This window comes from Otolemur garnettii, unplaced genomic scaffold (genome assembly GCF_000181295.1).
Source record: "Otolemur garnettii isolate 467f Iridium unplaced genomic scaffold, OtoGar3 scaffold00073, whole genome shotgun sequence".
NCBI classification, from domain to species: Eukaryota; Metazoa; Chordata; class Mammalia; order Primates; family Galagidae; genus Otolemur; species Otolemur garnettii.
In genome coordinates, this window is record NW_003852468.1 from 7583181 (window position 1) to 7605279 (window position 22099).

General features: G+C 42.4%; 1 protein-coding gene across 4 annotated transcripts in view; it reads left to right on the top strand.

Moving 5' to 3' along the window:
• Positions 1-5929: 5929 nt before the first annotated feature.
• The window catches only part of PTPN22 (protein tyrosine phosphatase, non-receptor type 22), a 53151-nt gene continuing 36981 nt past the window's right edge, over positions 5930-22099 (top strand). Inside the window, exons 1-4 of one of the 4 annotated variants that reach the window (XM_003793859.2) lie at positions 5930-6088; positions 21061-21169; positions 21440-21516; positions 21756-21851. In XM_003793859.2, the coding sequence (XP_003793907.1) occupies positions 6002-6088; positions 21061-21169; positions 21440-21516; positions 21756-21851 (369 nt within the window). In that variant the 5' untranslated portion in view covers positions 5930-6001. The remainder of the gene's footprint in view (positions 6089-21060; positions 21170-21439; positions 21517-21755; positions 21852-22099) is intronic. The other 3 variants (XM_003793861.2, XM_003793860.2, XM_012807619.2) reach the window with 3 other exon arrangements.

The following is a 22099-nucleotide window of genomic DNA, read 5'->3' on the forward strand; positions in this document are numbered from 1 at the left end:
GGCCAGGATTGAATCCACCACCTCTGGTACATGGGGCCAGCACCCTACTCCTTGAGCCACAGGCACCACCCCTCAAGTGATTCTCTTACCTCAGCCTCCCAAGTAGCTAGGACCACTGGCACCTGCCACAACACCCAGCTATTTCTTTTTTTTTCTTTTTTAGAGACAGCGTCCTGGTCTAGCTCAGTATGGTCTCAAACTCATGAGCCTAGGGGATTCACCTGCCTTGGCTTCCCAGAGTGCTAGGATTAAAGGCATGAGCCACCATGCCTGGCCTGTATTTTGAACAAGATGCTAAGCCTTCCCAGGAGTCCTGACTTTGTCTTTCTTTCTTTTTCTTTTTTTCCTTTTTTTTTTTTTTTTTTTGAGACAGAGTTACTCAGTCACCCTGGGGTTGAGTGTCATGGCATCATAGCTCACAGCAACCTCAAACTCTCTGGCTGAATTGATCCTCTTGCCTCAGCCTCCCATGTAGCTGGGACTACAGACTCCTGCCACACAATACCCGGCTATTTTTAGAGACTGGGTCTCACTCTTCCTCCAGTTGGTCTGAAGCTCAGGTCTCGCAGAGTGCTGAGATTACAGGTGTGAGCCACTGTGCCACACCTTTATTTAAAAAAAAAATGTTTCAACTGCAAGTTATGGGTTGACCTTTGTCTTGTACATTCTGAAACCAAAGGCAGAGTGTGGTTCTCTGGGTGCTATGGGGGAAGCTGACTATGAAGTCTGCAGCAGGTGAACTGGGAGGGCTTGTTGAGTTCTCACAATGAAAACTGCTATAAGGACAATAAGCAGATTGGAATATGAGTAGGGGAGTTTCCTACTGTAAATGATGTGAAAACATGAGCAAATCAGACCAGTTACTTTAAAGATATTTTATAAGCATCTTCTATGTCCATTTATAAAAGAGAAACAAGGCTTCTCTGGAGATAAAGGAAGTAATTTCGTTCTGGCATTGCAGTCATTCAGAGTGGGACTCTGTACCTCAGTGACAGGGTCCTTTCAGGGTCATAACCCTGTTGTTTGGGCAGCAGCATTACAAAGTGCCTTTTGCCAGGTTCTTATACCTCCTGTAAGGAAGGCCCATCTGCTCCTGGCATCGTGGAAGAGCCTAGCCAGGGACTATGCCAGGCAAGTTACCTGGGGTAACTGATAGAGCAGATCTCTCACCAAAGCCTAATCCCATCAGCTAGCCCCCTTCATCACACAGGCTTACCTTAGGTACACTCAAGACCATATAATCACTGTGGTTACACCAATGCATAGAAGATGCTACCATTGCCTTTGATAAACCCGAAATGACAGGTCGCATCTTAATGTGCCTTCTTCTGAAGAAAGTTTAAATAAACTTATAGGAGACAAGGAATGTGTGAATACATGAAGAAAACTTTAGCTGAATATAAAGATTTAGACTGAAGAGATTCAGACAAAGACACGATCGTGATGAGATGGAATTAGGGGCAAGATTTTTGAAGAAAAGTTATTGGGCTTTCTGGCTTCATTTTCATCTTGGGGAAAATTAGAGTAAAGATGAGAAGTAGAAAAAGAAGCCGTAAAATGAACTAGGTCTGTGGGTGATATGGTTGGATAGGTTGGGTGGCGACAGTTGATGGGGACACGCTAAGGAAGACGGACTTGTTCCTCTAGCTTATCAGTAATTATTTTCATTCTTTAGCCTTAAAGTACAGTTGTAAGAACTTTCATCAAGTCTTGGTTACCAGGAAATACTAGACTGGAAGATATCCAACAGCTTAATTGCTGCAGGAATCCAGTTCGTGAAAATGAGAATGGCAGTTAGGTATATATGGACAAGACAGGTCGAATCTAAAAATACCTTGAGGAGAAATGACCAATAGGTGTTTTGGGACCAGGAGAATGCTTACTAAGACTGTTTCACAGACAACGTGCATAACCCACATCAAATCAATGACATGGGGATATAGTGAGAGGCAAGAGAGATGAAAGTCGAGCCTTATTAATAAGTGGATTTCCTAGGGCAAAAAATACATCTCCTCAAAGAAACAGAAGGATGGTAGGAGAAATCTGAGTGTTGTTCCTACTGACTAGTTTATCTTGCCCTAATAATCTCCCCTGAAATTCTCTCTCTCTCTTTTTTTGGAGTTAGAAGAGTTTCACTCTGTTGCCCCAGGCTAGAGTGCCCAGGTGTCATAGCTCTCAGCGCTCAGCTATGAGAGCTCTAAGTTGACCCTTGGGCTCACGTCATCCTCTTGCCTCAGCCTCTTGAGTAGCTGGGACTACAGGCCACCACGACGGCCGGCTAGTTTTTCTATTTTTGTAGAGACGGGGTCTTGTTCTTGCTCAGCCTGCTCTTGAACTCCCGAGCTCAGGCCATCCAACTGCCTCGACCTTCCAGAGTGCTAGGATTACAGGCGTGAGCCCCCGGACCCAGGACCCTGAAGTTCTCTTTGAATAAAATTTTTTGTGATCTAATTCCTTCCATCCATGACACTGATATTACCCTTTAACCTGGCACGCTTCCCTCCTGTTGGGGCAGGTGACACTGTGACTGGCACTCCCCTCCATTGGAGTCTTCCTTCTGAACACTGTGGCCACGGGAGGCCGCAGCAAGGTGTGGCACCTTGTCACTCTTCAGGTGCTCACCCTGGGTGGTTTCCACAAAGTGTTTATGAGACTTCTCTTGTGTGATATTGTTGCATTCGCTCAGGTTTGAGGCCAGATTCACTTACATGTTTCATTGTAAATTCCTAAACTCTTTTCGGTATTTGCCAGCCTTCGCTGCCTACCTTGTTTCCCTTCCCCGGCTCTTGATCTTCCCACCGGATACGAATGAGTCGACACCATCTTCACTGGAAACCATTACGTTCCTATTTCCCTCTAATAAATGTAGAAGGAAGTGTGCTAAATCAAGTAGTAGCTTACATTTGTTAAACGTAAAGCCAATTTTTTTTGTTTTCTCCTTCAGTTTGCTTTTTTTTCCATTCTTGAGTGGTCTACACAGGAAATGGCCTTGTTGCTAAGTGGGTTTTTGAGGTTTGGCTAGTTCACATTGTCTCTCTACGTCTTGGTTTTACAGTGAAAAAAGACTCCTAAGAGTTGCTGCTTTTAGTTTTTTTTTTTAAGTCTGCAGTTCTTGCCAAGACACTGTGGATCCTTGGATCGTGGGTAAAAGGTTTACGGAGGCATCTAAGCAATTTGTCTTTCTTATCTGATATTTACTTTATTTATTTATTGTTTGAGACAGAGTCTCATTTTGTTGCCCTCAGGAGAGTGCCAGGGTGTCATAGCTCACAACAACCTTGAACTCTTGGGCTCAAGCAAGCATCTTGTCTCAATTTTTCGTTTTTAGTAGAGATGCGGGTCTCACTCTTGCTCAGGCTGGTCTCAAACTGGTGAGCTCACCCGATCCACCTGCCTCTGCCTACCAGAGTGCTAGGATGAGCCCCCGTGCCCGCCCTCATATTTATTTAAATTTCTTCACTCTCTAAGAAGAAACAAGAAAGTTGGTGAGAAAAGTTCCTACATATGAGCTTGAGACAAACAGATCTAAGTTTTATTTTATTATGTCCCTTTTTGCCTAATTAATAAAAAATTAATAGAGTTCTGGGTTTGATGGATATGAGGACATTCTAAGGGGAGAGATTATGAAACTCTTTCTTATTTGTCCAAACATAGAAAATAATTTTCCTTTTAGGATCATGCTTTGCTACTCTACAGGTAAGCCGGTTGGTTTGGAATGTTTTATTTTTATCAGTAATCAAGTCTCTGTCTTTAATTCTGAGATATTTAATTAACTCATTAAGGGTGTTTTTCACCATATCCTGGTTTTCTCACTACTATATACCAGGTCCTAACATAGTGCTTAGCATGAAGTGGGTACTCAATAAATCTGGTGAACAAATTAATGAATTTTTTTGTCTTTATTAAAAATAACTTTTTAAAGCATCCATAATCCTATCACACTCCTACAACTGATTTTTTTGGGGGGGGGATCTTTTTGTCTTTGTTTAACTATGTAAATATTTTACATAGTATTTATTGTAAATTAGAAAAAAAATTATTTTTTGAGACAGAGTCTTATTCAGTTGCCCTGGGTAGAGTGCCACGGTGTCTTCATAGCTCACAGCAACCTCAAACCCTTGGGCTCAAGTGATCCTCTTGCCTCAGCTTCCAAAGTAGCTGGGACTACAGTCATGTGCCACCATGCCCAGCTAGTTTTTCTATTTTTAGTATAGACGGGGTAGTCTCTTGCTAAGGTTGGTCTTGAAGTCCTGAGCTCAAGTGATCTACCTGCCTCAGCCTCCCAGAGTGCAAGGATTATAGGGGTGAGCCACTGAGCCTGGTCATAAATTTGAAATTTTGTATTTTTCTAAATGTAAAGCTTTCCCACATATTATGTTTCAAAATAGTGAAAATAAAACATTGTATTATTTAGAGAAGCAAGAAAGTTTCCTTTAATGTTAGATGGGGAAAATTTGAGAAATAGCCTATTCCCCAAAAATATTGCTGACAAATTTATATGGACTGGAATTTATTTGGAAGACTGTCTTTCAGCTGCCCATAACCAAGATGCTTCAATGATCTCTCCTTTCTCATTGTAGAGTTCAGTGAGGAGGGTGCAACCTCTTCAATGTTCAGGATAGTGTTCGGAATCATTTCCTGAATCTCCCAAACTCCTGAGCCAAGTTTGAATGATGTCGCAAACCTGAAAGGATTGCTAATATTGTGAAGAGGAAGTACTAATAACACAATTCCCAGTTTTCTGCAGTATTGTTGAAGACTAATTTGTTAACACATAATGTACTGAACTTCTGCCCTCAAACAAGTGATACGCTCATTTTGGGGATGTTCTCACACAGAACCAGACATTTGGGGAGATTCCTACCCATTGAGAAGAGAAATTACACAAGCTGAGGAAGCTTTTTTTTTTTTTAAAAGGAAGCTTTTTTATCCCTCGGGATCAAAAGGCAACAGGTATAGCACAGCTGCCTGAAACAATGTCTTTTCCAAGACATTGGTTGCAGAGTAGAGACGTCTTCTCTGGAAACACTTCTTCGGGTTTCTGCCCTAAAAATTACACAGTTGTCAGCAGGTGGTTGATTTTACTTTCTTTTTGCTCACAGTTTAGCATTACATATGGGGCCACGTACTAACTACCCGGTTGGGCGCTCTTGGTGGGGGCCACTTGCTCCTCATCCTGTATAGACCATCACTCTCATTTTTTATATCCAGAACCCAAGGGACCCTCCAAAAGCTTCTGGTGGGTTTTAGAGGCGCTGAAATCAACACTTCCCTTAATGTAGGTCAGCACTTCCCCAGCCCTGGGAAAGACTCCGACTGTCAGAAGCAGCTGACTTTGTTTCATCCAAAAGAGAGTTTGAGGTCCCTATGGCAGACTTTACATTTCTAAATAAAAGTGTCTTCTCTGATGAACAGAAATTTGCCACTGAGGACACTGACAAGCCACTTTTGGGTGAAGGGTCCTTGTAGAAGAGGTGTAACTCCAGACAGGACCTGGCTCCTTTTCTGGACCTAACTGAACTTTGCAGAGTTAGGACATGAGGAACAGAGGAGATATTGACTGGGACTTGCTGCTCATCAGAGAAATGAGGAGAGGCGGAATTTATCTACGAAAACTGTAATTCTGCGTTTTTTTCTGAGAAGCAAGAAGAAAGGTGAATTTTGCTTAAGGGCCATGGAGTGGAATAGTCTCCGAGCGAAGCAGACCACATTTTACGTGTTGCTTAGCCTCTTACTTGTTAAAAACTTGAATTGCAACCAGGTTCCTTTGTTAAGAAGGAAGGCACTAGGGCCCTGGAGTAAGGTGATGACTTTGTTGTGTGACCACAGAGGCTGGTTGCATACTAATTTCCTCCAGGGCTTGCGATGAAGTCAGTTAACCACAGCCCTTAGCATGCTCTGCTTAGGCGGCAACGGTGGCTCCTCCGTAGTCTCGGCCATGACACACATTTGACATGCCCTCCCTCAACCTCCTCGTAGACGGTTTCTCTTGCTTTGCAGCATGGAGCAGAGAGAAATCCTGCAGAAGTTCCTGGATGAGGCCCAAAACAAGAAAAGTAACAAAGAGCAGCTTTCCAATGAATTTCTGGTGAGTCCTATGTGTGTCACTCTCAGGGTGGTTCCATACGCTATTTAACTCACTGTGGTAGTCCAGCTTGCCTAGACCAAGCTGCTCCCCGTATGAAATAAATATCAGATTTTGGAGAGAAAGAAGGGAAGAAGGCAACCTAAAAAGTATGGCTTCTTTGGTTTGTGTGTATTTTAGAAATTCCCTTAAGGTTTAATATTTTGTTTGTGAATTCTAATTCTTGGAGTTTGGGTAGGAATCCTATAGAAGACATACACAACTCCGGATTTATGAATACTAACATCAATTTAACAACCCTGAGTTCTCCAGGTATCTGAGTTTATGCCTCAAACTATTAATTTTAATTAGTATTAAGAAGAAAGAGGCCAAGATTAATTTTTCATGGTACATGAGTTTTGAGCTCCGCCATGGGATTCCATTTGGATAACAAAATTTTCTGAAGGGCACCAAACCTACTCACGGTTTTCTTTTTTCTTTTCTTTTCTTCTTTTTCTTCTCTTTTGTTTTCTTTTTTCGCTTCTCTTCTCCCCCCTCCTCTTCTTCCTCTTCTTTCTTTCTTCTCTAGTGGTTAAGTGTTACACTGCCCCATTTCTTCCTTCTCTCTTTCCTTTTTTTCTTATTGGAAGTACTGCAAGGTGTTTTTGCAATAACAGGGTTTCTTTAACTTGGAGAAGCGCAATGGCTAGGGTGCAGAGTAGAGACTGTCAGGGTCATGGAGAGAAACACGTCAAGTAGATTTGATTACCCAGAGAAACAAGGCATCTCCTTAAGGGAACTGCGGTCCTGATGCGATGGCAGCTGGGTAGGCCTCATTCACCTGGCAAGCTGGTGAAGCGCCTCATAGGCACATCAGATAACATCGGGTATTTAACAGAACCTATCGTGTATTTTAGAAGCTGGTATTTCAGAGCTATAATAACTTTAAACTCTAGCCTTTCAGTTGTAAAAAACCAAGGGAATTCAAGTATAAAACCTGAAATTAAATCATGATTCTGTTACCAAATTATCAACTATTTGACATGTTCCTTGATCTCCTGAAGTCTGTTTTTTTATTTTTTGTTCGTTTTTTTAGAGACAAAGTCTTGCTATGTTACCTAGGCTGGTCTTGAACTCCTGGGCTCAAGGGATCCTCCCTCCTTAGCCTTCCAAGTGGCTGGGAGTAAGCCACTGTGCCCAGCTTTGTTTTCTAACTTACAAAATGGAGATAATAATTTACATCCTACCTATGCTCACAGGATTGTTGTGATGATTAAATATTGATAATAATTATTAAATATGGTCACTTATTCAATACTATTTATTGAGCACCTACTATGTATCAAGGGCCATTCGAAGCACTGAAGATATAGTAGTGACCAAAAAGAACAGAAACCTTTGCCATTGTAGAGCTAACATTCTGTGCCAGGCAGTACATGTGAAAATATTTGGAAAGTCTTGACTAATAAAATATTATGATCAAGTGATTAGATATTATCACAAGAACCCCTATGTTAGCTCAACCTGGATAATCCTGTGTTGTCATGAAAAATGTGCTCGCTGGCTCTAGTCAGGCAGCCTGAGCCTCTCTGGATAGTTACCAGGGCGGTAACAGCAAGGAGGGAATCTTAGCCCATGTGCCTGTTTGGATGTATGCCTGCCCCTGGACGATAATTTTTAAGCCAAAGTCACCCAAGATGTACAGGTAAAAAGTAAATGGAGGGGCAGTGCCAGCCTCTGTCTTATTTTGGTTGTTTTTTAAAATAATGTATACTCCATCTCTAATACTTTATCTTTTCTTACCTTGGGTAATTATAATCTCTCACCAAAATATAGCAGCTACCTCCTCACTGGTTTCTCTGCCTCCAGCATTGTCCTACCTTAAATCAATTTTCAGTTCAACACCTGAACGATCATTTAATAATAAAAGTCTGGTCATTTTTTTTCCCTGCCTAAAAATCTCTTATAGTTTGTACTTTTTTTCTTTTTTGAGACAGAGTCTCACTTTGTCACCCTCAGTAGAGTGCTGTGGCATCACAGTTCACAGCAACCTTGAACTCTTGGGCTCAAACGATTCTCTTGCCTCAGCCTCCCAAATAGCTGGCACTACAGGCGCCCACCACAATGCCTGGCTATTTTTAGAGATGAGGTCTCACTCTGGATCAGGTTGGTTTTGAACTCCGGAGCTCAGGCAATCCATCCGTCTCCACCTCCCAGAGTGTTGGGATTATAGGCGTGAGCCACCTCACCAGGCAATAGTTTGTATTTTTTAACTGTTTTAAACTGTCAACTATAATTCATAATTAGAAAAGTACATAAGACATGTAAGTCTAAATACAAAGAAACCACCACCAGTGCAACCATCACCCAAGTCAAGAAACAGCACTGTCAGACTTCAGAAGACCCTTTCCCCATCAATCCCCTCCCCACGCCTATTCCCTGTCCTTCCCTGCCTAAGGGACAATCAATATCCTGATTTTTATATCAATCTCTTCCTTGCTTTTCTAGCTCCTGATTGCAAGGATTTTGTTTTTTTGCGTGGTGATTAAGTGGAACCTCACTGTTCACTGACTCATGTCCTCCAGTGGAAAAAACAGTCTTGCCCTCAGCCCCACCTAAAGGTTCAGATGAGACATCAGAGAGAGAGCACACTTTGGGGGAGACGGGAGTGGTAAATAAGGCCAGCTTGTTTGCTCGGATAAGGTAAATAATGCCATTAAATTGGAGAGCTTTCCATCTGGTTCTATTCCACACCCAGCCTTAAGCTCTTAATGTATTCTCTTGGGATTTAATGTTCTTGAGGTGTGAGGATTGATTCTGTGACACGAGACCACTGTTAGCTTACACGGTGGTACCTTTGTGCGAATTACCAAAAGGCATTTCTACCTCCAGAATGATAGATACCCTGTGTATCCTTTTCTTTTTTTTTTCCAGATATGCTGTGCATTTTAACCTCTACCCACAACCCCAGGTCCATGGCTCAGATTTCAGTCCCCGCTCTCCCCTGGTATTTTGGTGTGGAATACAATACGGATGAGCCTCCATAGCCCCCAGTTTCACGTCCTCAGGTTCAATCAGTTGTGGATTGAAATATTTGGAAAAACAAAACAATTACAAATTTAAAAAAATATACAGTAGAGTAACTATCTACCCAGCATGTACATTGCGCGCATTAGGTATGATAAGTAATCCAGGGATGATATAAAGCATACAGGTGGACCTGAGTAGGATGTGTAAGGACTATGCCCTTTTAGACAAGGGACTTGAGCATCACAGCTTTTGGTATCTCTGGGGTCCTGAAATCAATGCCCTGCAGGTACTAAGGGACGACTGTATTCATAATTAGACATGGCAGCCGTGCTGTGGCAACTGAAGCCAAGGCCATGCTGCTTAGGCCTTTTCCCTGTGCCAGGACTAAATTCAGAAACCTTCCTGTGGTTGGAGCTGCCCCTGACTACCTGTATAAGATTTTTATACATTCAGTCAAATATTCCTCGAGCGCTTCCTGTGTGCGGAGCAGCATGCTGGATGCTGGGAATGCAAGCTAATGCTGCATACTTTAGTGGGGCTTATTTCCTAGGACATTAGAAGTTCTCTTTGTGGCTCGGCCTCCATAGCTCAGTGGTTAGGGCGTCAGCTACATTCACGGAGGCTGGCAGGTTCAAACTTGACCTGGGCCTGCCAAACAACAATGACAACTATAACAAAAAAATAGCTGGGCATTGTGGCGTGCGCCTGTAGTTCCAGCTACTCGGGACGCTAAGGCAAGAGAATCTTAAACCCAAGAGTTTGAGGTTGCTGTGAGCTGTGATGCCACAGCACTCTACTGAGGGTGACATAGTAAGACTATGTCTCAAAAAAAAGAAAAAGTTACCTTAGAGAGCAGGCATTAAAACATTAATTACTCTAATGATATTTAATTATAACTGTGATAATCTGGGTGGGTGTCAAGGAAGCATCAACATTATCTTGTTTCCTTCTCATTAAAAAAAAAAAAAACAAAAAACAACCGGGCAGTGCCTGTGGCTCAAGCAGTAGGGTGCCGGCCCCATATACCAGAGATAGTGGGTTCAAACCTGCCCCAGCCAAAAACTGCAAAAAACAAAAACAAAAACAAAAAAAAACCCATACCTCAACTACCCTGAGGTAGCTGCAGCTATGATCCCAGACTTACAGACGTGGAAACTAAAGGTCTGAGAGGTTAAGTAATTGGTGGTGGTGGGGGGGGGTAGGGGATGGGGAGCTGAGAAAGGGAAGGAGAGAGGGTGGGGGGGTCAAGGGATGTGTTTCACCTTTTAGAGGCGGGACACAAAGACAAGAGGGTCCTTATCTAACAGAAGCAATCAGTGTAACCTGGTTCTGTGTACCCTCAATGACTCCCCAACAATAAGAAAAAAATAAAAGTAATTGGTGAAAACTCACTCAGCTGTTCAGACAGAAAGATGACATTTAACTCACATCTGGTGGGCACCGGGGCTGATGCTTGTAATCTCTGTACCTTGGGAGGCCAAGGCGGAATGAGCCCTTGAGGCCAGAAGTTCAAGACTAGCTTTGGCAACACAGCTGGCTGGCCCCAGTGCCTTGTGCCTGTGTAGTTCCACCTATTTGGGACAATGAAGTGGGAGGATCTCTTGAGCCCAGGAGTTCAAGTTTACAGTGAATTGTGATTGTGCCACTACACTCCAACCTGAGTGACAAAGTGAAATCCTGTCTTGAGAAAAAAAAAAAAAAAAACCAGAAATTTATCCCAGATCTGTCTTATTTCAGAGCCTAGGAAATTAATCTTTATGCAATACTGTCTTGAGCCAGGCGCAGTGGCTCACGCCTGTAATCCTAGCACTCTGGGAGGCTGAGGCAGGTGGATTGCTTGAGCTCATGAATTCAAGACCAGCCTGAGCAAGAGTGAGACCCCATCTCTACTAAAAATAGAAAAACGGAGGCAAGAGGATTGCTTGAGCCTGAGTTGGAGGTTGCTGTGAGCTATGACGCCATGGTACTCTACCCAGGGCAGCAGCTTGAGACTGTCTCAAAAAGAAAAAAATACTATCCTGCTTCAGCTCAAAGGGCTTAGCATGATGATAACTGCCCAGTTAGTACATAGTTTTTATACAACAGAAAACAGCAGGATGCAACCACACTATTCAAAATTTCTTAAAGGTACTTTAAGAAAAAGCCCTTATTGTTGTTATTCTTATAAAACAATATTATTGTACGTTAAAAGAAAATTAATTCATCAAAGTACCAAATTCCAGTAATCAAAACTTTCTGTGGTTCTTTTAATTCTTGTCTATTTATGTTTTTCATATTATTGTAATCAAGGCCAGGCGCGGTGGCTCACGCCTGTAATCCTAGCACTCTGGAAGGCTGAGGTGGGTGGAATACTTGAGCTCATGAGTGCAAGACCAGCCTGAGCAAAAATGCAAGACCCTGTCTCTACAAAAAATGGAAAAACTGAGGCAAGAGAAACACATAAGCCCCAGAGTTGGAGGTTGTTATGAGCTATGATGCCACGGCACTCTACTCAGGGCAACAGCTTGAGACTCTTCTCTCAAAAAGTAAATAAATAAATAAAATAATAATATATTATTGTAATCAGAGCACAGATATACTTTTGTATTCTCATATTTTCACTTAACATTGTACCAAATTATTTATCATGCTGATTTCTTTTTTTTTTCCTTTTTTTTTTTGGCTGGGGCTGGGTTAGAACCCACCACCTCCAGCATATGGCACTGGCACCCTACTCCTTGAGCCACAGGCACCACCCTATCATGCTGATTTAAATGTACATAATTTGTAATGGCTCATGATGCAGCATGGTATAATGAAAGAATAATAATCCTCAGAGTGAACATTTCTATACTCCTATAGATACTATTCTTTTTTTTTGCAGTTTTTGGCCAGGGGCTGGGTTTGAACCCACCATCTCTGGTATATGGGGATGGCGCCCTACTCCTTTGAGCCACAGGCGCCGCCCTAGATACTATTCTAAAGACTTTGTGAACACATTCCATTGAAGAAGGAACTGTTATTATTTCCCCTTTATAGAGGACACATGGGTTAATTGACTTGCTCAAGGTCACATGGCTAGTCAGAGGTGGAAATGAATTTCAAGTTCAAGTAAGTCTTGCTTTATCATCTGAAGTTGTAACAACTGTCAGTCAGTCAGATAAATCTTGGTTTGAATTTAGGTTCTGCCTATTATCAGCTGTGTGATGCTAAAAAATGCGAGCGAATAATATGTACTTTGCACAATTGCTATGAAGATCCTGAGTGTGTAAACTGCCTGAAACACAGTAGGCACCCAAATAATTGCCTTATTTCTCTACTGTTAGACATTTAGGTTATTTCTAATTTTTCACAATAATTGATAACACTGTAATTAATGTTTTATCTGTGTGATTTTTTCCCCCTTCTTTTGACTTAATCCTGAGACTACATCCCCAAAAGTGTTATGACTGGGTTGAAGAATATAAGCTCTCATTGGGTAAGCATTGGCAAATGTATTTCCAAAAGAGTTTTTCCATTTGCCAAATGCCAATTTACGTTCTCTGCTACCTTGCTAGTATTAATTTAATAACTATAAAAGATAACAATGGATAATTTTTTTTTGCCCGCTTATCCAGTCCTGGGCAATTTGCTTAGTGCATTACCATATAGATCTCAGTTAATCACTACACAATGAAAGTATTGTCTTCCTTGAGAGAGATGGCAAAGCCAGGATTTGAAACATTGGTCTGCTTGATTCCAAAGCCTCTTAACTGCTTTACTTAAACTTTATCAGGTAAAATCATAACGTGTTTTTTTTTTGTTTTCTAATTTAATTCGTGCAAAAATAAGTCCTTTGTTAATTTCGGTTGGTTGGTTTTGGGGCCTGGAGAAGTTCCAGGATTATTTTCAGTCTGCATTTCCTCATGTAAATTTTCTTTTCACTTTCTTCAGTTACAGGAGCTAAACCATGGACTGTGTTCCAGGCTCTGCTAACAGTGCTTTCCTCTAAAATGGCTAACGAAGTCCTGCCAGGGCCAGCCCTCAAGCGCCTCTCTCTGCTTCTCAGGACGTGCTCATTTTCTCATCCTGGCCGTGCTTCCCTGCCAGAGTTGCACACATGCTGTTACTTCTGTCTTAAATCATCCTCACACTCCTATTTCCCTAGATAATATTAATAATTTTTGAAAGCTAGTAATTCTTTTTTTTTTTTTTTTGAGACAGAGTCTATGTCACCTTTGGTAGAGTGCTATGGCATCACAGCCCACAGCAACCTCAAAATCTTGGGCTTAAGTGATTCTCTTGCCTCAGCCTCTCAAGTAGCTGGGACCACAGGCACCTGCCACAATGCCTGGCTATTTTTTGTTTTAGTTGACATTGTTGTTTAGTAGGCCCTGGGTGGGCTCTAACCTGCTGGCCTTGATGTATGTGGCCAGCATCCTACTCATTAAGCTACGAGCACTGAGCTGAGATCTAATAATTCTTTCTTTCTTTCTTTTTTCTCTCTCTCTTTCTTTCTTTGACAGAGTTTCACTCTGTCCCCTCCTTGGGTAAAGTGCTGTGGCATCATAGCTCACAGCAACCTCAAACTCCTGGGTTCAAGTGATCCTCTTACCTCAGCCTCCCAAGTAGCTAGGACTATAGGTGCCCAGATAATTTTTCTATTTTCAGTATAGATGGGGTTTCACTCTTGCACATGCTGGTCTCCAACTCCTAAGCTCAAGTAATCCACCTGCCTTGGCCTCCCAGAGTGCTGGGATTACAGGCTTAAGCCACCGTGCCTGGCCATGTTCTAAATTTTCTTCAGTGAGTATGATATTTTCAAAATTTATATTTAAATTTTTCCTTTAGCGTTGTTAAATTGATCAAGACAACAAACAGCAAGAAAAAAAGGTGAATTTTATGTTTCTTAGGAGTAGGGCATTTTTGTAAAAAGGATACGTTATATTTATTAAATAAAAAGACATATAATTTATTAAACATGAAGGATTCGTTAAGCCCCCAATAGAGAGAAGATACCCAGTTCTGAAGGCCAGGTTTAAGTGCTTATGTCGGTTTAAAATTGCTAAATATCGAGGCCAGGTGCAGTGGCTCATGCCTGTAATACTAGTACTCTGGATGCTGAGACAGGTGGCTTGCCTGAGCTCAGGAGTTTGAGACCAACCTGAGCAAGAGTGAGACCCCATCTCTAAAAAATAAAAAATATAAAAAAACTAGCTGAGTGTCATGGTGGCACCTTTAGTCTCAGCTACTCAGGAGGCTGAGGCAAGAGGCTTGCCGGAACCCAGGAGTTTGAGGTTGCTGTGAACTATGATGCCAAGGCACCCAGGGCTACAGAGTGAGACTCTGAGTCAAAAAAAAAAAAAAAGAAAAGAAAAGAAAAGAAAAGAAAAGAAAAAAAATCCTGGTTACTCACAGGATATTTTAAATAAACTTCTTGCCATTCATTACATTTTATGTACCTAAGGCTAAACACCTTGGTTTGCTCACCCCAGTTTAGTTGTTGCCTACCCACCTACCCACTTACCCTACTAGTGCACTGGAAACCAAGCTCCCTAAGTTTACTGGTCTTGTTGGAAATGACTGTGCACACGGGGGAAGCTCAGTCTCACCCTTCACTCCTGTTCACTGGGGTTAGAGGCCTGAGATCCTAATTCCATTCTTTGACACTCAGGTTTGTTTTTCTTGAGGGAGGCTTGGAATAAAATACTGAGCAGCAGGCAGTCAGGCACGAAGAGACCACAGGGAGGAGTTTGGAGACACCAGGCTTGGATTCTCCTTTCCTGCCTAGCACTTTCCTCTCTCTAAAATGTAATTGATGATATGTCTTCTGTGTAATAACGCAGTCCCTCAAGGCAAAGGTATCACGGTTATTGTGCTTTCCTCTTTCTGTTCTCTTCCGGGAGTGACTTTAACTAGTGTATAAGAAAAGTGTGCAAAAGGCTCAGGCCCGATTTCTAGAGTCTCATGGCCACAGCCCCAGTTCTTTCCTTTCTTGAAAGGAAAGTAGTAGTTCAGTCTACAAACCAAATGAACTTACTATTAGCTTAATACGCACTCACGGACTCTGGTCCCTTGTACACTCCCTCCATCCTACTTCCCAGCCCACAGAGGGTGCTGGACTCTCACTTCACTTCACCCTTTGCAGTTCTCTTGATTTTTCTTGATGGTGCCTCCGCTAGAGAACTCACAGCTCCTGTCCTATGGTTGGCAGAGAAATGCCTATAACCCCTATGATCTCCCATCTCCTCTTTCCAAACTCAACACCCCGCCAGGGTCCCTTTCCCTTTTATACCCTACTTGCTTCCTACTCCGAGAGTTCCTTTTCTTGGCATGGTTTATCTGTTCCTCTGCCCTAATTCAGCCCTGTTTGGTTCTCTGTTGGGTGTTACAGCCTGGATATCTGGCATAAAGAGAAGGGGAGGCCTTCACAGTGGTCTAACATCAAGGTGTCTGGGCAGGGAAATAAAATCTTTCACACTCTACAATGGTGGTTCTCAACCTTCCTAATGCCGCGACCCTTTAATACAGTTCCTGTGGGTCACAACCCACAGGTTGAGAAATTCTGTAGGTATTTCCTGTGTGATGTTTTTCTAAAAGAATGTCTCCCTTTGTTATTCCAACAAATGACTCCAGGAAGAGGAAGAGTAGGGGGAAAAAGCCATTCTGCTCTATTGTTGAAGGTGGCAGTGAAGGCAGCTAAGTTACAGACACACACACACACACACAGGAGCTTTATCTGTGATACTTTGTGGAATTAATCAAAGCATATTTTATTAAAAGGTTTTTGTGTATGTCATTCTCCCTCGAAAGCATTCTACAAGGAAAACAAAATAAATAAGAACCAGTATAACAAAGAGCACGCACTGAACAAGTTCTGGAGATTTCTAGAAATAACTGTGCAGGGACTCAAGAACTTTTCAGCAGCCCAAGATCCATAACAACCTGAAAATAATGATTCTGAAGTTGCCTAAGAGCAGAGAGGGCTGGAAACTTGGTCTAACTTCAGTAGAAACCCTTTATAGGCTCTCATGTGCCTGTGTCATGTCCTTGGTGTAATTCCCAAACCAGTCCCCTTGTATAAATCTTGGTGTAAAAACACACTGTACAGACAGACAGTCAGCATCTCTTCTCCCTATCCAATTCTGAAAATCCACAAGAATTCAAACTACAGGAGTCCCCCTTTATTCGTGGGGGATAATTTCCAACACCTCTGTGGATCCCTGAAGCTGCGGATAGTACCAAACCCCACGGATACTATGTTGCTTTTCCCTACATGTACATATCTATGGTAAAGTTTGATTTATAAATTAGCCACAGGAAGAGTTTAGCAACAATAGGTAACAATAAAATAGAACAATTAGAATAATACATTGTTACAAAAGTTATGTGAATGTGGTTTCTCTCAAAATACTGTAATATTTTTGGACTGCAGTTGACCACGGGTAAATGAAACCATGGAAAGAAAAGCCGCAGATAAGAGGGGAGTACTGTGTGGTTAAAAAGAAGATTGAAGAACTGATTGTGTACCTGCTTCAAGGTTGCCTGTGTCTGATTGAACTCTAGATAAACAGAAAAAAATGGTCATTGTAACAATACATGTTGGCATTTGTGGTCCGGCAAATAAGCAAGCATTGGCTGTCTGTTCTATTTGGTATCCTTAGTTGGAAAAAGTTTACATACTTCTTTTTTTTTTTTTTTTTGAGTCAGAGTCTCACTTTCTTGCCCCTGGTAGAGTGCTGTGCATCATAGCTCACAGCAAACTCTTGGGCTCCAGCGATCCTCTTGCCTCAGCCTCCCAAGTAGCTGGGACTATAGGCATCTACTATAGCACCCTGCTAGTTTTTCTATTTTTAGTAGAGACAGGGTCTGGCTCTTGCTCTGCCTGGTCTTGAACTCTTGAGCTCAAGTGATCCACTGGCCTCAGCCTCCCAAAGTGCTAGGATTACAGGCTGGAGCCACTGTGCTGGGCCATAATGTTTATATTATGAACTTCCAGCTAACAAACATCTTATGATCTCAACATTTTCCCTCTTTCTGCAGACTCACACATTCAACAATGTATTCTGAGCCAATTTTGAAACCTTGTGTTTTTGTTTTGTATAGCTCACGTTTATTTCAATACTTAATATTAGAAGTGCTTTGGTCCTTATTTAAGAAGTTTGGCAATGTTTTTGTGACCAGAAATATGATGCGGGAAGTAAAATGTAGTTTATATCAATAAAAATTGGTCTTGTTACCCATTATTTCACTTACAGCTGCAGTTTTCTGGATGAGTTGTTGAATCAATTTTTTTTCTCTACTACTTCTTTCTCTGTCCCTGTCTCTCTCTCTCTCTCCCCTTGATGTTATCACATCTTTATTTTAGGCTTCCTTTTCCTCATCCCCAGCCCCTTTTTTGGAGACAGAGTCTCACTCTGTAGCTCTGAGTAGAGTGTCATGGTGTCACACCTCACAGCAATCTCAAACCCTGGCTCAAGTGATCCTCTTGCCTCAGCCTCCCAAAGAGCTGAGACTATAGACACCTGCCACAATGCCTGACTAGTTTTTCTATTTTTAGTGGAGATGGGTTCTCTTGCTCACACTGGTCTGGAACTCCCGAGCTCAAGCAATCCACCTTGCCCAGCTCCCCACCCCCCACTTTTTTTTTTTTTTTGAGATGGAGCCTCAAGCTATCCCCCTGGGTAGAGTGCCATGGCATCACAGCTCATAGCAACCTCCAACTCCTGGGCTCAAGCGAGTCTCCTGCCTCAGCCTCCCAAGTAGCTGGGACCACAGGCGCCCACCACAGCGCCTGGCCATTTTTTGGTTGCAGCCATCATTGTTGTTTGGCGGGCCTGGGCTAGGGATTCGAACCCGCCACCTTAGGTGTATGTGGCTGGCGCCTTAGCCGCTTGAGCCACAGGCGCCGAGCCGCCTCCTCACCCCTTTTTAAGGGAGAGTTTATTTAAGTCTCCTTAAGTAAACTCCTATGGGTAGTTGCATATCCTAATTTCATTTCAGCAACTAAGTTATAATAACTAGTAATCCCCTTTTTAAAAAATGTTTTCTTGTTGCTGGTCTCTTGAGAAAATATCTTCGTCTATTTCCCTATCTCTCTTTATTAGTTCACCCTGTGGAACAAAATAGACCATCAGTAAGGCTTAAAAATTCAAGCCTTGGTACATTCAAATCATGGTACATTTCTGAGAAAGAAAAGGAAAATGCTAATTCTAAAGAAGTCATATTTACAGAGCTGTCAGTGATATCGATTTGTATAGTCTTGAAAGAACCTAGAAGTCATCTTTAGAGATCTCTCACTTAGAGAGCCATCTGAAGTTTATGAAAGTGAGCTTGGAATCTACCCCGGGAGAGCCTTCAGTACCTGGCTAAGGAGCTTGGATTTTTTTCCCCTAGAGGCAAAAGGGATTCACTGAAGTTGTTCTGAGTACAGGAAAAATAAGGAAAGTGGTACTTTAATAAAATTAACCTGGCATGATAGTGATCAATGGATCTGAACGGAGAAAAGAAGTGTGTGAAGATGAGTTAAGAAGCCGGGTGCAGGGGCTCATGTCTGTGATCCTTGCACTCTGGGAGGCTGAGGCAGGTGGGTTGCTCAAGCTCAGGAGTTCAAGACCAGCCTGTGCAAGAGTGAGACCCTGTCTCTGCTAAAAATAGAAAAACTAGGTGGGTGTTGTGGTGGGCATCTGTAGTCCCAGATACTTGGAAAGCTGGGGCCAGAGGATCCCTTGAGCCTAAGAGTTTGAGGTTGCTGTGAGCTATGATGATGTCATGGCACTCAACCCTAAACTTTGTCTCAAAGGAAAAAGAAAAGCAACTGTGGTAGTTCAAACTTTAAGGGAAAAGGCTTCTCGGGGTGGCCAATCTTTCCTCTTTTCTGCTGCCCATTGGAAGAGGAAGAGTTGTCTTGGACCACACATTAAACATAGACACACTAACAAGAGCCGAGGAACACCAGCAAAAAGTGTCCATGCATACCTCTCGGGATATTGAACACCGAAGATAAGCAGAACTGTCCTCACACACTCTGCATGCGGCCCGTGGGCCACAGATTGGACACCCCTTGTGATACTGGACACAAAAGATAAGCAGAACGGTCCTCACACACTCTGCATGCGGCCCGTGGGCCACAGATTGGACACCCCCGGAACTAAGATATTGGTTTGTGGATATCCTTCAAAGGAAGGAAGGCAAATGCAAGATAGTGCATGGGAAGAATCAAAGGAACTGGCTCACTCAATCAGTGGTGGGAATTGTGGGAAGGGGGACCCCAAAGTGACTCTCTCCACTGGTGTTTACAGGGGAGACACGGTTGATGTTAGTTTTAAACGTTCTGAGTTTGAAGGCGTAATCAAGTGGAAATGTTCAGGACATGGTTGGGAGTTCAGGACCAGAATTTAGTAATCAAATCTCAACAGAAACATTTGAAACTGATCCAATAGGGGCTGGAAATATAATTGAATTCGATGAGTTAAAAAGGTCGGCAAACACTTTCTATAGTATGCTTTCTATATGCTTTCTGTAGCATGTGATATCTCTGTATATACTGACAGAAAAGCAGAGAGTTGAGGAATTAACATTGGAACTTTGGGTGCTTCTCAATTAGAAGATAGAAAGGAGGAGGGAGCCGGTCAGGGAGAGTGGGAAGTGAGAAGGAGAAGTTAGGGAAGAAAGAGGAGAACCGAGATAACATCAACTAGTCAGGGCCAAGGTAGGAGGAAATTTCAAGAGGAAGTTAAAGAGAGGAAGACCGAATCGACACCGAGGGATCTACCCTCCTGGAGGCAAATAAGGTTCCTCATGTGACCATACACCATTAAATGGGGGGGGGGGATGATGAAAATTATTTTCTTCAGTTTAATGCAACAATATTTTTATTATCATGGCTGTCACCTCCCTCCATCTTCTGCAAACTGCGTAAGGGTTCACAAAAGTCAGATCTAGTCAAAAAAGTTTAGAACAGGATTGGTTCCTAAAAAAGAGCCTAAGAGGAACTATCATTGCCTCCGACCTTCAGTTTTGGTCCTCAGCATAGTATTGGAAAAGGGAAACAGTTTTAAGGAGTTACTTCACTATCGTGAGGAATCTTGCTCAACCACAGTAAAGCTTACTGTGGTAAGCCCCTGCCTGGCCCAGGATCATATTCTACAAAGAGAATATGATGCTCTTTAATGATTATTGTTTGGGCCAGGCCTGGTGGCGCACACCTATAATCCTACTCTGGGAGGCCAAGGTGGGTGGATCACTTGAGCTCAAGAGTTGGAGACCAGCATGAGCAAGAGCGTCTCTACTGAAAAAATAGAAAAATTAGCCAGGTGTTGTCGTGGACACCTGTAGTCTCAGCTACTTGGGAGGCTAAGGCAAGAGGATCACCAGAACCCAAGAGTTTGAGGCTGATGTGAGCTATGACACCATAGCACTCCAGCCTGGAGTGAAAGAATAAGACTGTCTCAAAAAAAAAAAAAAAAAAAAAGAAAGGAAAAAGAAAAAGAAAAAAGATTATTGTTTGGTTGAGGGGTGGGTTTAAAGTTTGGGACTGAAATCTTTGAAATTTTGCTGGATACAGATTTTATGCAACTTAAGTTTTATTTCCACTTAGGGAAAAAAAAATCATCTGAAGTGAAGAGATTCATTTACCTTTCCTGTTAATCACTGAACTAAATATAAATAGCAACTATAAAGAAAGTAAATCAAACCTCTAATGCCTGCCTACTGGGTGGAGCACAGAGCTTCCCTTCCGAAGATATTTGGTTTTTAAAATATTCACTAGTTTCACCTCTGAGTTTTAGCTGTTTGTGGTTCAGCTGCAGTGTGTGTGATCTTCTCACTTCTCCAAAAGTCACTGAACTCTGCTGTCCTTATGTGCTGGAGCTCCATCTTGAATTCAGTCAGACCCAGAGGATGCTAAAAGGCTTGTAGACTGGGCAGTGACAAAGCCAAGTGCTGTAGAAATAGATTCTTACCTCCCTTCTCTAGGAGGAGTAATTATTCTTGGAATTTTGTTACAGAAGCTGAAAAGGCAATCTACCAAGTACAAGGCAGACAAAACCTATCCTACCACTGAGGCGGAGAGGCCCAAGAATATCAAGAAAAACAGATATAAGGATATTTTGCCCTGTAAGTTCCATTTCTCCCCTCTAAACTCATACTTGCTCTCGAATTCAATCGCCACTATCTCTTTTTAATCCATTGCTTACTGTTCTTAATTGTAGAACAGGGGATTGGAAAATTAGTTTGCATTATTTATGACTGCAAAAGAGCAGAGCATTCATTCACTCAGCTGCTGACGTCTAAGCATCCATTGTTCACAGGGTTAGACCCTCACTGAGCAGTAAACCCTCTGACCAACCCCTCTCAATTTCACTATGCTTTTATTTTGTATTGTAGATGATTATAGCCGGGTAGAGCTGTCCCTGATAACCTCTGATGAGGATTCCAACTACATCAATGCCAACTTCATTAAGGTACACTGAAAGGAAATAAAAACACTCCATATTTCTCTAGGAACCTAAAAAAAAAGGCCGGGGGGGGTGGCACCTGTGGCTCAAAAGGGTAGGGCGCTAGCCCCATATGCTGGAGGTGGCAGGTTCAAACCCAGCCCCAGTCAAAAAAAAAGGCTGGGGTTGGAGGGAAACTAGGTGAGAAGAGGGCATTATCTGTAGGGTAATGATAATTACCCCATGCAATTTCTATTCTGTTTTAGGGAGTTTATGCACCCAAGGCTTATATTGCCACCCAGGGCCCTTTGTCTTCAACTCTCCTGGACTTCTGGAGGATGATCTGGGAATACAGTGTCCTGGTGAGAGTTGCTTTTGTTACTTTATTCTCTAGTTCTTAGGCATAGAGGGGGTAGGATGTCAGAATGTGTGACTGAGGTTTCCTATCTATTAAAATGCTTTTTAAAAATTGGTTGATGAAATTTCAGGGTTCAGTCATCAAAATCACAATGTTATTCTTCGTCAAGAAAATAGATGTTCTGACTCGGCGCCTATAGCTCAACCGGCTAAGGCGCCAGCCACGTACACCTAAGGTGGCGGGTTCGAATCC